Source organism: Uloborus diversus, chromosome 8 (assembly GCF_026930045.1).
Source record: "Uloborus diversus isolate 005 chromosome 8, Udiv.v.3.1, whole genome shotgun sequence".
NCBI lineage: Eukaryota > Metazoa > Arthropoda > Arachnida > Araneae > Uloboridae > Uloborus > Uloborus diversus.
The window spans coordinates 929739-942991 of record NC_072738.1 but is presented as its reverse complement, the minus strand read 5'-3'; the positions used below and the strand labels follow the sequence as shown (position 1 = coordinate 942991).

At 33.4% G+C, this 13253-nt stretch overlaps 1 protein-coding gene across 1 annotated transcript; it reads right to left on the bottom strand.

Moving 5' to 3' along the window:
* Positions 1 to 277: 277 nt before the first annotated feature.
* On the bottom strand, positions 278 to 10231 carry LOC129227507 (metal cation symporter ZIP14-like). Its single transcript, XM_054862083.1, has 4 exons — positions 9987 to 10231; positions 6672 to 6888; positions 3175 to 3362; positions 278 to 705 (listed from the first exon to the last, which is right to left on the bottom strand). The coding sequence occupies exons 1-4, from the start codon at positions 10044 to 10046 to the stop codon at positions 445 to 447; spliced, it is 726 nt and encodes a 241-aa protein (XP_054718058.1). The 5' UTR covers positions 10047 to 10231; the 3' UTR covers positions 278 to 444.
* Between the last annotated feature and the right edge of the window lie 3022 nt (positions 10232 to 13253).

The window sequence follows — 13253 nt, the reverse complement described above, 5'->3', positions numbered from 1 at the left end:
GCGTAGCTAAGGGGGGGGGGGTTTTGGGGACAAAACCCCCCCCCCCCCCCGAAAAGTTAGTCTCAAAGAAAAAGAGAAAAAGAAGAGAGAAGAGAAAGGAAAAAATTCCAAGCGATTACACACACACACACACATATATATATATATATATATATATATATATATATATATATATATATATATATATATATATATATATATATTATATATATATATATATATATATTATATATATATATATATATAGATATATATAAAAGAAGTAACCCCCCCCGAAAGTCGGGTCTAGCTACGCCACTGCGCTTCACCGGTTTCTTGCCAATTATGCATACACTTCATCAACTGGACAACAACCACACTATGCAACCATTTGTTAATCTGGCACACATTTCTAAAACTATTCAAAGCATCTCCAACACAATCACCGGGATAATCTGTCACAGTCTACTCTATCGAACCATGAAGAAGTTTGGCTTCTTGTAATCCAGAGTACAACTGCTGCACTCTGTCGTCCAAGGCCTCCTCGGAGCTGGAGGACATGAAAGTACTGAGATTCTCGAAGTTGAAGTGCTCCGCATAGCGAGCCATGACGAAGAGGATGGCCACACCCAGGGCTATGCCTACGTTCTGAATAAAGAACACTTTCAGCTGCGCTCGAATTCCGTTCTTCCGAGCTTCTTCCAGGGCTTCGTTGAGTTCTCCCATCTGCAGGTGAAAAGGGTCAAACATTACACATATCGGACATAGAAATGTTGCACACAATTTTTGAAACTTTCCATTACATTTTCGAGGACTTGAAAACATATACTACAGTGGCCGCCGCTTATATGAATCCCGTTTGTTTAAAACAGTTCTGATTCCGTAAAGCGGCTGATTCAATAAAGTGGCAAATTCAATAAAGCTGGACTTTGTTCTGTTTTGGACGATTTGACTCATCAAAGCTGTTGATTCAATTAACTGGCGTCCACTGTACTGCTTAGTACCTAAGCTTAGCCTTGCATTAACAAGTTGAATCTCACCATTGATGTGGACTCTTGTTGGCGTCTTAAATTTATCTTAGCTATCAGTTTGTTGGCACTATTAGCTTCAATAAGATGACGTTTACCTCCAGTCAGGTATACTATTCCAGACTAATGAGTCCCCACCAAGGATGAAACTGCAGTCTCCGGATGTCATGACACGGCTGTTAGTGTATTGCAAGTAGTTTTGCCTAAGCCCAAGCTTAAGAGTGATCACTCATTGCATTACAGCCTTGCTAGTACAGAGTCTGTTCAATATATAAGTGTCGGAACTGGTTCACTGTATCTACAATTGGAGGGGTAGAGGACATGCAATAAATTTTGATTTTTGGAACCAGTCCTGATACTTGAACAGACCCTGTAGTAGTCACAAAAAGGTACAATAAAGTGATCTTAAATATATATATATATATATATATATATATACGTACAGTGGCGTATTTGAGGAGTGATCCAGAGGAACATTACAACCACCTTTTTATTTTAACTCGAACGTGTCTCCACTTTTTAAACCAATGCGCTTCAATTAGTCAGGAACTACAAGCTTAGCAAGCAGTGCAGTATACTGAACAATAAAGTTTAAGTAATGCTTATATATAGGTCTATTTCACAGAATTCTGAGGAAGTTCTTCTATCTATCTTTAGAAATTTAGTAAAGCCCAGTTTTTGGTCCCCTTACCTTAAAATACATATTAACATATTAGATAAGGTTAAAAGGAAGGCTAATAGGTTAGTACATCACCTTTCATACTTAGACTGTCATTCCAGGGTTAGAATACTTAATATGCACAGTTTTGAACAAAGAGGGCACATGATTCAGTTAGTATTTAAGTTTATTAAAATGGAGGATGTCAAAGGACTAAATTTCTTCATAGCTGTCAAACCGAGGGTCATTGTTTTTAGATTTTCAGATCTGAAACCAATCTTGAAATTAGGAAAAATTGGCACTTTAACAGGTTTATGGGTATTTGGAATAGTCTATCAGAAGCAGCTATTACTTGAAATAAGGTGCATAGTTTTAAAAGGGCTCTTGATCTTGATTCGAGATTGATGAATTGACTACAATCAGCTTAGCTGAGACCTGAGCTTGTTACTACTTTTGTACTTGCACTTCTGAAAGTTTTGAATTTCAATAAACCTCCTGTTGGATGTAAAAGAGGTCCATATCTTTTTTTATATTTTTTTCAGCACCACAGGACTGTTTAATGCTTATGTATATACTCGGACCACAAATTTGATATTCTAAAAATCAGCAGGACCATCCCTGGCTCCATGCATTTGCAGGTTACATTCCAAAAGCTCAAATGATTTTACAATTAGCACAACAGTAAACAAAGATAAAACAAATATTACACACTAGCTGTACCCGACGCGCGTTGCTACGCCAACAAAAAAATACATCATTATACTGATTTTCATGACAATCGGTTGAACGGGGCAGAAGTTGCTACTCTGCAGTGCCACCTGGTGGCGAGTGGCTTCAATGAGCATATTATGCACCTTCTCCGTGGAAAAATACATATATATGGCAATTTTCATAATAATCGGCAGTTTCAAGATCGTTAAAAATATCAAATCGAAAAAGTTTTAAGTCCCCCCGTTGCATGAAAAGCCATAAAACAATAAAGAAAGAATTTATTTGTTCAAACTCAAGAAAAATGGCAACAGCTAACTTCTTATCAATGAGATCTTTCACGTGAATTAATTTCTGCAGCCGATAATTTTATTTGTATTTATCCAATGGATTGTGACTTAAATTGGAATAAAAAAGGAACTATCGATCGGATTTTTTTCGAACTGGTCTATAAACATTCCCAGTACCAAAAATAACAAACGGTGAAAGTTTCAGCCAAATCTGCTGGGTAGTTTTTGAGTTCATGGATGACATAAAGACAAACATTCATTTTTATAGATATAGATTTGAGGTGCCCTTCTCAATTAAAAATATTCCCAAGTAATTCTTGAGGTGTAACAATATTATGTGTGAGGTTTAAGTAATTTATTTTATTATATAATGGAGTCAACTTTATATACGTAATTAGGAAGTTGTTTTATACCTTCCCGACTTCCTAGCATTTGTAGAATGTTTCAGTGTAAGAAGCTCTTACCAACTACCAAGGCTTGGAATACAAATAAATGGACAGCAAACACTCACCATGTCGACAAGAGAAATATAAAGAAACATCCCTGCAGCCAGTGCAAAGATGTAAGGTGCTCCCTCAGCCAGATCCCCGAGAAGGATCCCCACGACCAACCCCAAGTAGCAGGTGATGGCAGATAGGAAGTTGTAGAGGAGAGCTTGTCGCATGCTCATTCCAGCACTCAACAGAACTGCAAAATCACCTGCAAAAGGGAATTGTTTACCAGTTACGCTCTCAAATTGTTTAGTAGATGGTCTCAACTTCATCGCCAGTCAAGCATTAACATTTAGTGAACATCAGTATGTAAATATAGAATTTACAACTTTTATCTGAAAACAAGTAAATCTAAGAACAAAAAAAGAAATTAAAAAATAAATAAAATAAATAAAAAAGGGGGGGGGGAGGGATTATGCATTAATTATTTTGTACAAATCATTCAGCATCCAGAAACATAGCTCAAATTTTAGCACAACACAATACTGGAACTGCAACATTAAACCAATTTTACAGATAAGTTTTAAGCAAACTTTTGAAAAATAAAAATTATCTTAGGGCATTACTTTTAGTACAAACCAAAAAGAAATGCATAACTTTTAACACTAATTTCAAAAAATCAAGACTTTCGTAGTATTTTAAAAGAATTTGAAAAATATTCGAACTCTTATTCCCGCTAAAAAGGCAATGACTTATCTGCTAGATTAATTTTTCAAAAATTAAAAATTCCCTTCAAAGGATGTAATATTAATATTCAAAAGTTAAGGATCTGAAAGGATCGAATTTCATTTTGAAAAAAGCCAAGCATTATTTACGTAATTTTAAAAACTTTAAACCAATTACTAAAATTTGAGGATGTTGAAGAACTTAATGTTAACATGTAAGGATTTTTTAATATTAAAATTCCTAAAAATTACAATTTAAGCCCTTACTTTCTCCCCCCCCCCCCTCTTCCCCCTGAAAATTAAAGACATGTACTGAGGACTGTATAAAAAATTTTTTTGTGACTACAATCAATTCCTTCCAATCCATAATATTTGAGATGAAGCAAATTACAGTCTAGAGAAAGTTTATGATTTATTTATCCAAATATTTTATTTCAATTGAATTCTATTAGCAAATTGATGTCATAACTCTAAAACTCTAATATATAATCAACAGATATCTAAAAAGTAACTTTTTTCTACCTTCGTTGATATTTAAATTACTCAACAAAATTTCTGTTCGTATTGGATCTTCTATATATTTTATTACATATACAAATCATCAACCCTTTTGAATTATTTTGAAGTTTTGAATGTTACCAAACTTTAAAACTAATTTTATCAAAGATTGACTACACTTTAATCATTACTTTACTGTTCCATACCAAAAACTATAGAGTAGATTGTAGAAAATTAAATATAGTTGAACCTCAATAAAAGGTCACCCTTCGAGATTTCCAGAAACTGACCTTATAAGCAGAAAGACCTTATAACTGATTTATACCATTTATATAAATAGTACAATTCTCTAAAAGTTAATACGTTAAAAACTATTAGTTTATTACAACTTTTAATTGAGTAGAACCAATTAAAACTAATGGAATGAATAAATAAAGTTTTTCTTTTTTAATTTTTGATCTTTACTAATAATAAAGCTGAAAATCTCTCTGTCTGGATGTCTGGAGGATGTCTTTATCTCTGTGACGCCCAAAGTGTCTAGACCGTTCGGCCGATTTTCATGAAATTTGGCACAAAGTTAGTTTGTAATATGGGGCTGTGCACCTCGAAACGATTTTTCGAAAATTCGGTGCGGTTCTTTTTCTATTCTAATTTTAAGAACAAAACTATCATAAGATGGACGAGTAAATTACGAAATTATCATAATGTGGAACCGTGACATGGGCACAAGCCAATTGGCGAGGTACGAAATTTTCATAACGTGAAACAGTAACATGGGTACAAGGCAAATGGCGAGAAAATTCACCATACATTTGTAAATATACAAGCGAACCAAAAGACCTTTTAATTTTTCTATTACGGGAAAAGCCGTGTGGGTACCACTAGCTTGGAATAAAGTTGTATAAAATATGCTTTAGCAAACTACTGATGTACAACTTCCGTTACTCAAAATATTCAATAATACAGAACTGCCGTAAATTTACTGATTTTGTACTACAGTTTTTAAGTTTCATATTTGCTGAAAAAAATTTCAGCTCTCTCATATCATTTAAGAAAACATTTTATGACATTTCTGCTTTTGATGAGTGTTGGTACTTGTGTCAACACTTCAGTATCACTCCTCATATCCACCTTTAACTACATTCTCTGCACTTTAGAAAGTTTTTCTTGATAAAAGATTGAGCAGCATGGAAAATTCTCGGAATTGAATTTGACTGACATTGAAATAACCGAAAGCAAGTCAGACAAAAGTGACCTTACAGACTACTAAGTTATCTAAGACCGGACCTTGGATCCGATAATACATAACATAGAATTCCTATTCAAACAGCCGGGACTTAAAAAAAAGTGACCTTGTGTATGAGTTACCTTAAATAGAGGTCTGACTGTGAAAGAATTGAACTGTATATATCACCGTTAAAGTATATAATGCAGTTATTTTATAGAATACCTAGTTATTAAATGAAATAACTGATCGTGTCCATTAAAGTGTGTAATATGTCATTAATTTGACACTTTAACTAGTTATTCTATGAAGTAACTAGATAATCTATAAATTAACTAATGAGAGACAGTTAAAGTGTAAAATAAACAATTTATCCAAAATGAAATAACTAGGTATTCTATAAATAAACTAATGATAGATAAATAAAATGAAAAAGAAGCAATTGATCTAATTTATGCAGCGAATAAATGATATTTATGGAAACTTATCATAAAATCATTTGTTACATTACAACAAGGATTACCAAAATGACACTTGGAATGACAAAGAACATTATTTCTAAAACAAAAACCTTTTTTGTTGACACACTGGGTTTTACACGAACATTTTGGGGGTAACACAGGGGTGGAAGGTAAATGTATTTGTCGTGCAAGATATATAATATAGATTATTTTACACTTTAACGGGATGCAGATCGTTATTCTATGAAATAACTAGTTAAACCATGAAATACAAGAGAGTTTTACACTTTAACGGACACGATCAGTTATTCCATCAAATAACTAGGTATTCTATGAAATAATGGATTTCACATACTTTAACGGTAACATATATATAACTTAAGTATTAATATTCAACTTCAAAACTTATTGTCACTTATTTTGAAGTTCTGAATTTTACCAAAGATTAAACTAATTGATGCATGCCATCAGTTGACTTACTTTAACAGTAATTACCATGGGTGGATAATAGAGACTTACAGACAACTAGGCTATGGATTAGATAATTTAAAGTGAGGTCCCTCATACTACTCTATAATATCATTAATAGTTCATATTTTGGTTACAGACCTAAATTATTGCAATTATTGAAATTCAAACTGATACTGAGAGGAAGACAGAAAACTAACCTAATTCATGAGGGAACTCTTCACAAATCACTGCAACAGAGATACTGACGCCGGCAAGTATGCTCTCTGAGAAAGCAGCACCGATGGACAGGCCATCAATGAAGTTGTGCAGTCCGTCTCCAAAGATGATCATCCAGGCCACCGTCCCGATTGTTGATTGGCCCTTCTCGAAGTGAACAGTATGCTCATGGTGATGCACATGGTGGTTATTGGCAATCTGAGAATGAAATCGCACATCAGTCCTTGCAAATTACAAACTTTAAATCCACACATCAGAGAAATAAAATTTTTAATGCAATCAAGAATTGCTCATTCAGGGTTGCAGGGTTGCCACTCAATTTTGGAAAAAAAATTCCCTGTGTTTTCCCAGTATGAAAATAAAACATTACAAATGAGCGAGCACTGATTATTTGGAAAAGAACAATATATAAATATCTTGATAATTTCACCACAGGGTAAAAAAACGAAACACAAATTTCTAAATAAATAAGGGAAAATAAATAAGAATTCATAATAACTGAAATAATAGCATAGTGGTTGAATATATTCATGTTTTTATTCAAAAAAAAACTTCTCTTAGCCATGGACCTAAAAGTGTATAAGTGACCCAGAACAATGATTATTGACGACTAATTTCATACACTCTAAATTATCATGAAATTCAAGATTCTATTTTTATGATAAATATTTTAATATTAACTTAAAAAAAAAAACTTTCAAGCAAAATTACCATTTTTTATTTTACTTTATTTCTGAACTTTATTAATATTCTCATTATAATTATTACTATTTATTTAATTTTTGGTAGTTTATATATTTGGGAATTGATTTTTGTAACTTTAATTTAAGAAGGAAAAAAAATTCTCTGTATTTTCCAGGTTTTTGAGGAAATTTTCGAAATTCTCTGGATTTTCCCTGTTTTTTTGTTGATTTTTGAATTCCCTGTGTTTTCTCTGTTTCTTCAGGTTTCCCTGTGGCGTGGCAAAACTGTCATTGCTTTCATCCCATTCAAGAAGTCATTCTGAGCAGTGTTAGAAATGAACAGTCATTAGTTGCATTTTGCAACCAAAAATTTTGATTTGGCACCTAGATTCAAAACTCTAAGTGCCAAATTTGACATTTAAAGTTTCGGATCTCATGGTAACTTTTCTTTCCTAACTAGATATTAAGACACTTGATTGCCCCAAATGATAAAAATGTTTAAGATTATTTTAAAATGCAATCAATTATGTCTTCAAAAAAGGATTTTCTTTATATACGTTACAGTTCTTTTTAGATGTTATTGGCAGCGTGTAACATTTCATTTAACATTTTTTTTTAATTTAATGTTTGGATACATATATTTTTGATTCATTAAAAATAAAACTAAAGTTCTTTAAGACACCAAAAAAATTATACCATGCAGCGTCAGGATGCCTAAATTTTTATTTCTAACACTGATTCTGACTTTCTAGAGAGATTGCTGATTTTTGACTTGCTTTTTGAAACATGAAAGAATTCTTCCTTTTTTGATAATTATCTAAAAATGGTTCTGTTGCTTTTAACCATGCATCCAAAAGACGTTGGCCACACATCACATTAATTGACCATACCATAAATAGTTTGTGGTGATTTCCAATTTGAAAACACGATGCACAAAATATGAGTCGAATTAAAAGGAAATAAACTGCAATTAAATGAAAATATCTTTTTAATTATGTTTGAAACTTTCTTTATTGATAACACATGGCAAGATACATTGCTGTAGAGTTCAAAAGTTTTGTGCTGAAATATTGATTACATACAGGATGCACAATGCACATTTATCTTCTCGATTCAAATTACTTACGCAGATTACCATACACAAAAACTTCAATGGCTAATGGCGTATTTCAGTGTCTAATAGGAAATCAATTTATATAGAAAAAGAACGGCAAGAATTTATTTACTATGCCATTAAAGTTAGTATTTCGGGACCTTAATGTTAGAAGCACACATGATTATTAGAAGCACACAAAGCAGTACAAAATAATAAACATGCATTTGGATTACAAGCAATTTTAAATCTTCATTTGCAGATGAAATTTGTTCGGTAATGATTGGTGTTTACAAAACCACCTGCGGGCCATTACAATGATAGCCATTATTTTTTCTTAAATTTGACATATTTCATTGAAAAATTAGAATTTTAGAAGGTAATGAACAAAATTTTTTGCTTAAGCAATCATACATACGCTTGTGAATTCTTAAGCGACAAAATTTTGTTTAATTTCTTTCTGAATTATTATTTTTTGTGAAATATTGTAGCTGTCATGTGTGGTACAAAATGTGAGTTTTTCAGTGGAATGGCCCCAGTACAGGTACCAACAAGATTGCAAGTATACAATAAAATGGCAAGATAGTTTAAATTCATTTTTTAATATAAAAAAAGGCTGGGACAATTTTAAGAATCAATACAAACTATTTTTAGTACACAAAGAGGCTTCTTTTAGATTAATTATGAGCAGCCAACACTGTTAATGTTTAACAAAAAAAAAAGACTGAATCAGGATTAATACATATAATAAAGAATTTTAAAGTGCTTAGACACAAATTCTCATTTTCGGTAGTTAGTTAATAACTTCTTGTATTAAATCTAAGACTTATGGACTTGTTTTTGGGTAATTTTTTGGCATTGAGTTTATTTACATAGTATAGCATCGGAGAAATAAAACCTTTTTCTTCTACTTGAGTATCAAGGAGTGAGAAAATTGGTGTTATTAAAGACTTTACTGCATTAAAGATTTTACCGACGTAATTTTCCCCAACATTCATATATTTATCCATTGATGAAGACCTCCCTAGCAACCTTAAATGCATCAAGGTTGCAATATTTCCCATAATACATAACGGGAAATGCTGTTCACTTCCTGCAATTTTAATCATTGATAATTTTGTCATCATCATTATGACCTTGTCATTATCATCTTGTCTTATTTGAAAATGCGTCATTAAAAAAATAAAATGCTTATTTTTCAGCAGTAACAGAAAACATTGAATGCAATAAAAGGGAAAGAAAAGTCAAATTGTAGATATGTGTTTCAAAGTTACAAGAAACAGCTTTGTCAATGCAAAGGATGTTAGCTCGTAGCTTCAAAAAAAAAAAAAACCTTTGGGATTTTTAATTTCACTAAAAAGCTCAGAACTTTATCATGTCAAAATCTTCAATGTTTACTTCTTTTATATCTCACTACATCTAAAAAATATTTGTTATTCAATTTGAGTCGTCCTTTGCCACAAATATTGTTATTAACTGTCTGTAATGCTTGGTGTAACACAAAATCTAACTCTACATACCTCCATATCAACAGGATAGGACTTGACTCCCTTAGAATGGCCATTATCCTCTGTGATCATCTTGTAGTTGTGCTGATGATGATTTGCATCCGAGATTGGAAGTGATGCAGATCCATTGGCCACCTTCTCTTTCTCACAATTTTTAACGCACAGAGAATTATGTTCACTGCTAGGAGACTGTAAGTTTGATGGCGACTTCAGGAATTCTGTGGAATTTTCACCTAGGGCATAGCCTGCTCTTCTCATTTTTCTTTTCTGCAGAGAGTTCAAACAACACTTGAGTCGCAAATTAATTAAAAGCACATGCGAATGACAGAAAAAAATTGAGCAAAATAATCTGAGTTGACCAAACAACAATAATGACAAAAGCAGGAGAGTTACAAAAGTAAAATTAGACCATTTGCATGATACTTTAGGAACTAATGAAGGAAGGCTTTACATAGTCTAATGGCAGACAGCATGAACATTAGTTCATGGAGCCTGTGTTCAAAAGTAATACAGGTTTGGCTAAAACGTATCAGTGAATTTTATGCTTGAAAAAAAAAGAACAAGTTGGGGTACATAATTGTTTTTTTTAAGGAAAGACAGTGGATGACTGCATAAAAAAAGTCTCATGGAAAAATTCGTTCGAAGCTTCACAGTAGCTATAAAAAAGTTTTCGCAACAGTTTTTTTTTTCTTTTTTTAAATTCATACGGTGGATAGGGACCGCATAAAAATAAGTCTCGCCTAGAAAATAACCCAAAAACTTACGAAATAACAAGGAATTGCTTCTTTAAATGAAATCAAAACGAACCAAGTGATGATAATTTTGCCAAACAATCAGACTAAATTCCCCCAGTAAGGAAATTTTTGGAAGATCACAGTAACTTCCTATCGGGGTGCCCGTGTCATCACTTGAAGATACTACCTTGCACTCGTTTTATAAATAATTTCGTCAACTGAGTCCTAATGTGATTGAAATTTTCATGTACCACACCAGAAAAAAAAATTGCACAAAAAAAGGTTTGAGTGTGTTCCTCTAATGACTTGTGTAATTGGTTGTTTTAACTCATCCATATCCAGAACTGGAGTGGTATAAACCTGGTCCTTAACATCCCCCAAAAGAAATAGTCAAGAACCAGAACTTCCTATTTTCCACACTTCCCAGGTACTTACGAGGGCCATCCGGAAAGTAGTACCCGTTTCCGCCGCAAGAGGCGCTGACGACGGGAGTAGCTGCTGGTCAAGGTCAGACCGCTTCAGTGGCTTGTCTGCCTTCTATGTTGCAAGCTCTGTGACGCTAGCATTGCCTGCGCTGTTTCAGTGGCCGTTCATAATGTTTAAAAAAATTGAGAACGCCGCCAGTTGTGAAGTGCGGCCTGTGATAAAATTTCTCAACGCAAGAAACGTTCGGCCTTGTGATACTCATCCATCGCCAATTAAAGGAGGTGTATGGAGATGATGTGATGGATGAGTCATCTGTTCGGCACTGGTGTCGTAATTTAAACTTGGGGAGGGGGAACACACACGACGATGAGCATTCTTTGAGACCATATGTCATTACAGAGCAACTGCTGAGGTCAGTGAAACAATTTGTGAGGAACGATTGGTGCGTCACAATTGACGACATCTGTGAACATTTCCCTAATGTTTCTCGAACAATTGTTCATGAAATTGTCAAAGACCATCTGCATTATTAAAAAATTTGTGCAAGGTGGGTCCCTCACATGCTTACACAGGAGCACAAAACCAAGCACATGGCTGCTGCATTAACATTTTTGGAACGTTATTCTGATGAAGCAGACGCATTTTTGAATTGCATAGTTACTGGTGATGAAACGTTGGTTTGTTATGCTTCACCTGAGAGTAAGCGACATTCAATGGAGTGGCATCATGCTCATTCACCAAACAAACCAAAAAAATTCAAGACTGTTCTATCCACCAGGAGATTATGGCAACCATTTTCTGGGATTGACATGGTGTACTGCTTATTGATTTTATGACCCGTGGAGACACTATTAACACTAATGCGTATTGTGAAACATTAAAGAAATTACAGCGGGCAATACAAAATCGACAGAGAGGTCTATTGTCTGATGGAGTCATTCTCCTCCATGACAATGCAAGGCCTCATGCAGCGGCGATAACACACAGACATGCTACAGCTTGATGAAGAAAAAAGCTGAACTTTATGCGTAGCAAATAAAACGTTAAAAATTATTATTTGAGAGTAATTAATATACTTTCAAACAGGGAGCTCAAATAATATTATTTTTATATATTTTTTGCATTGATTTTTTCAAATTCGATTACATTTTTTTCCCCAATTTTATTTTTTCAAAGATTTTAGAAACTCCAGATGGTAATGGACTTACAGTCATAAATACAATCAAACTTTTGTTTAAGTTGTGTTTTTTTTTCCTTAAATTTATTACGCCTGAATACTGAATTTTTTTTTTAATGAAAAAGCAGTGTTAAATTATTTTTAAGTTTCCTTTAACATGTGCACCCACATTTGCAGAAATTGCCCACAAACCCAATGAACAGCAACCGATATTTTTGATACACATAAAAAAATATATTAAAGATTCATATTGCAAATTACTCCGGAAAAGAAATGCCCCCCCCCCCTATGAAAATATTTATGCAAATCTGCATCAATCTCAGGAATGATGAAATTGAAGGTGAAAAAAGCGGAAATCCGCGTTTCCGCAGAAAAGTAGCATGTCTGAACACAACTTCTGCAGCAATTCGATTGGGAAACATTCGACCATCCACCGTATAGCCCAGACTTGGCCCTTTTAGAATTTCATCTCTTTACAAAACTTAAAGAGTTTTTGGTGGGAAAAAAAATTTGACAGTGATGAAGAACTTAAAGACGGCGTGACTACGTATTTCAATCGGCTGGCGGCGGAGGAATATTACGCTGGAATACAAAAACTCGTCACACATTATGACGCTTGAACAAAACTGCAAACTTAATTATTTGAAGGTTTATTTTTAAAAATGGAAAGTTTTAAAAGCAAAACAATAAATTTACTTTATTTATTAACTTTGACTATATTCAAAATTTATATATAACAAGAAGTTGTATTTCTTATCATTCACTCAAATGTTTCTAGAGGCAATTGTCATTTCACAAGGTCTAAATGGTGCTTTCATATTTATCTCACTGTTAGCAAAGCAGTTCTTAGCATACAGTTTAATTTTGGTTTCAGGAAATGAAAAACATTTCATTTTGTTATTTTCATTCCGAAATTTAGGTGTAAGCATTATTACGTGTCTT

What these genes read in the sequence shown, in the direction of transcription:
- LOC129227507 (XM_054862083.1), bottom strand. Translation starts at nt 10,046, where the DNA reads ATGATCACAGAGGATAATGGCCATTCTAAGGGAGTCAAGTCCTATCCT. An exon ending in AGAGTTCCCTCATGAATTAG is followed by an intron (nt 3,363 to 6,671) that starts GTTAGTTTTCTG and finishes TCCCTTTTGCAG; the next exon opens with GTGATTTTGCAGTTCTGTTG. An exon ending in ATATTTCTCTTGTCGACATG is followed by an intron (nt 706 to 3,174) that starts GTGAGTGTTTGC and finishes TTTCACCTGCAG; the next exon opens with ATGGGAGAACTCAACGAAGC.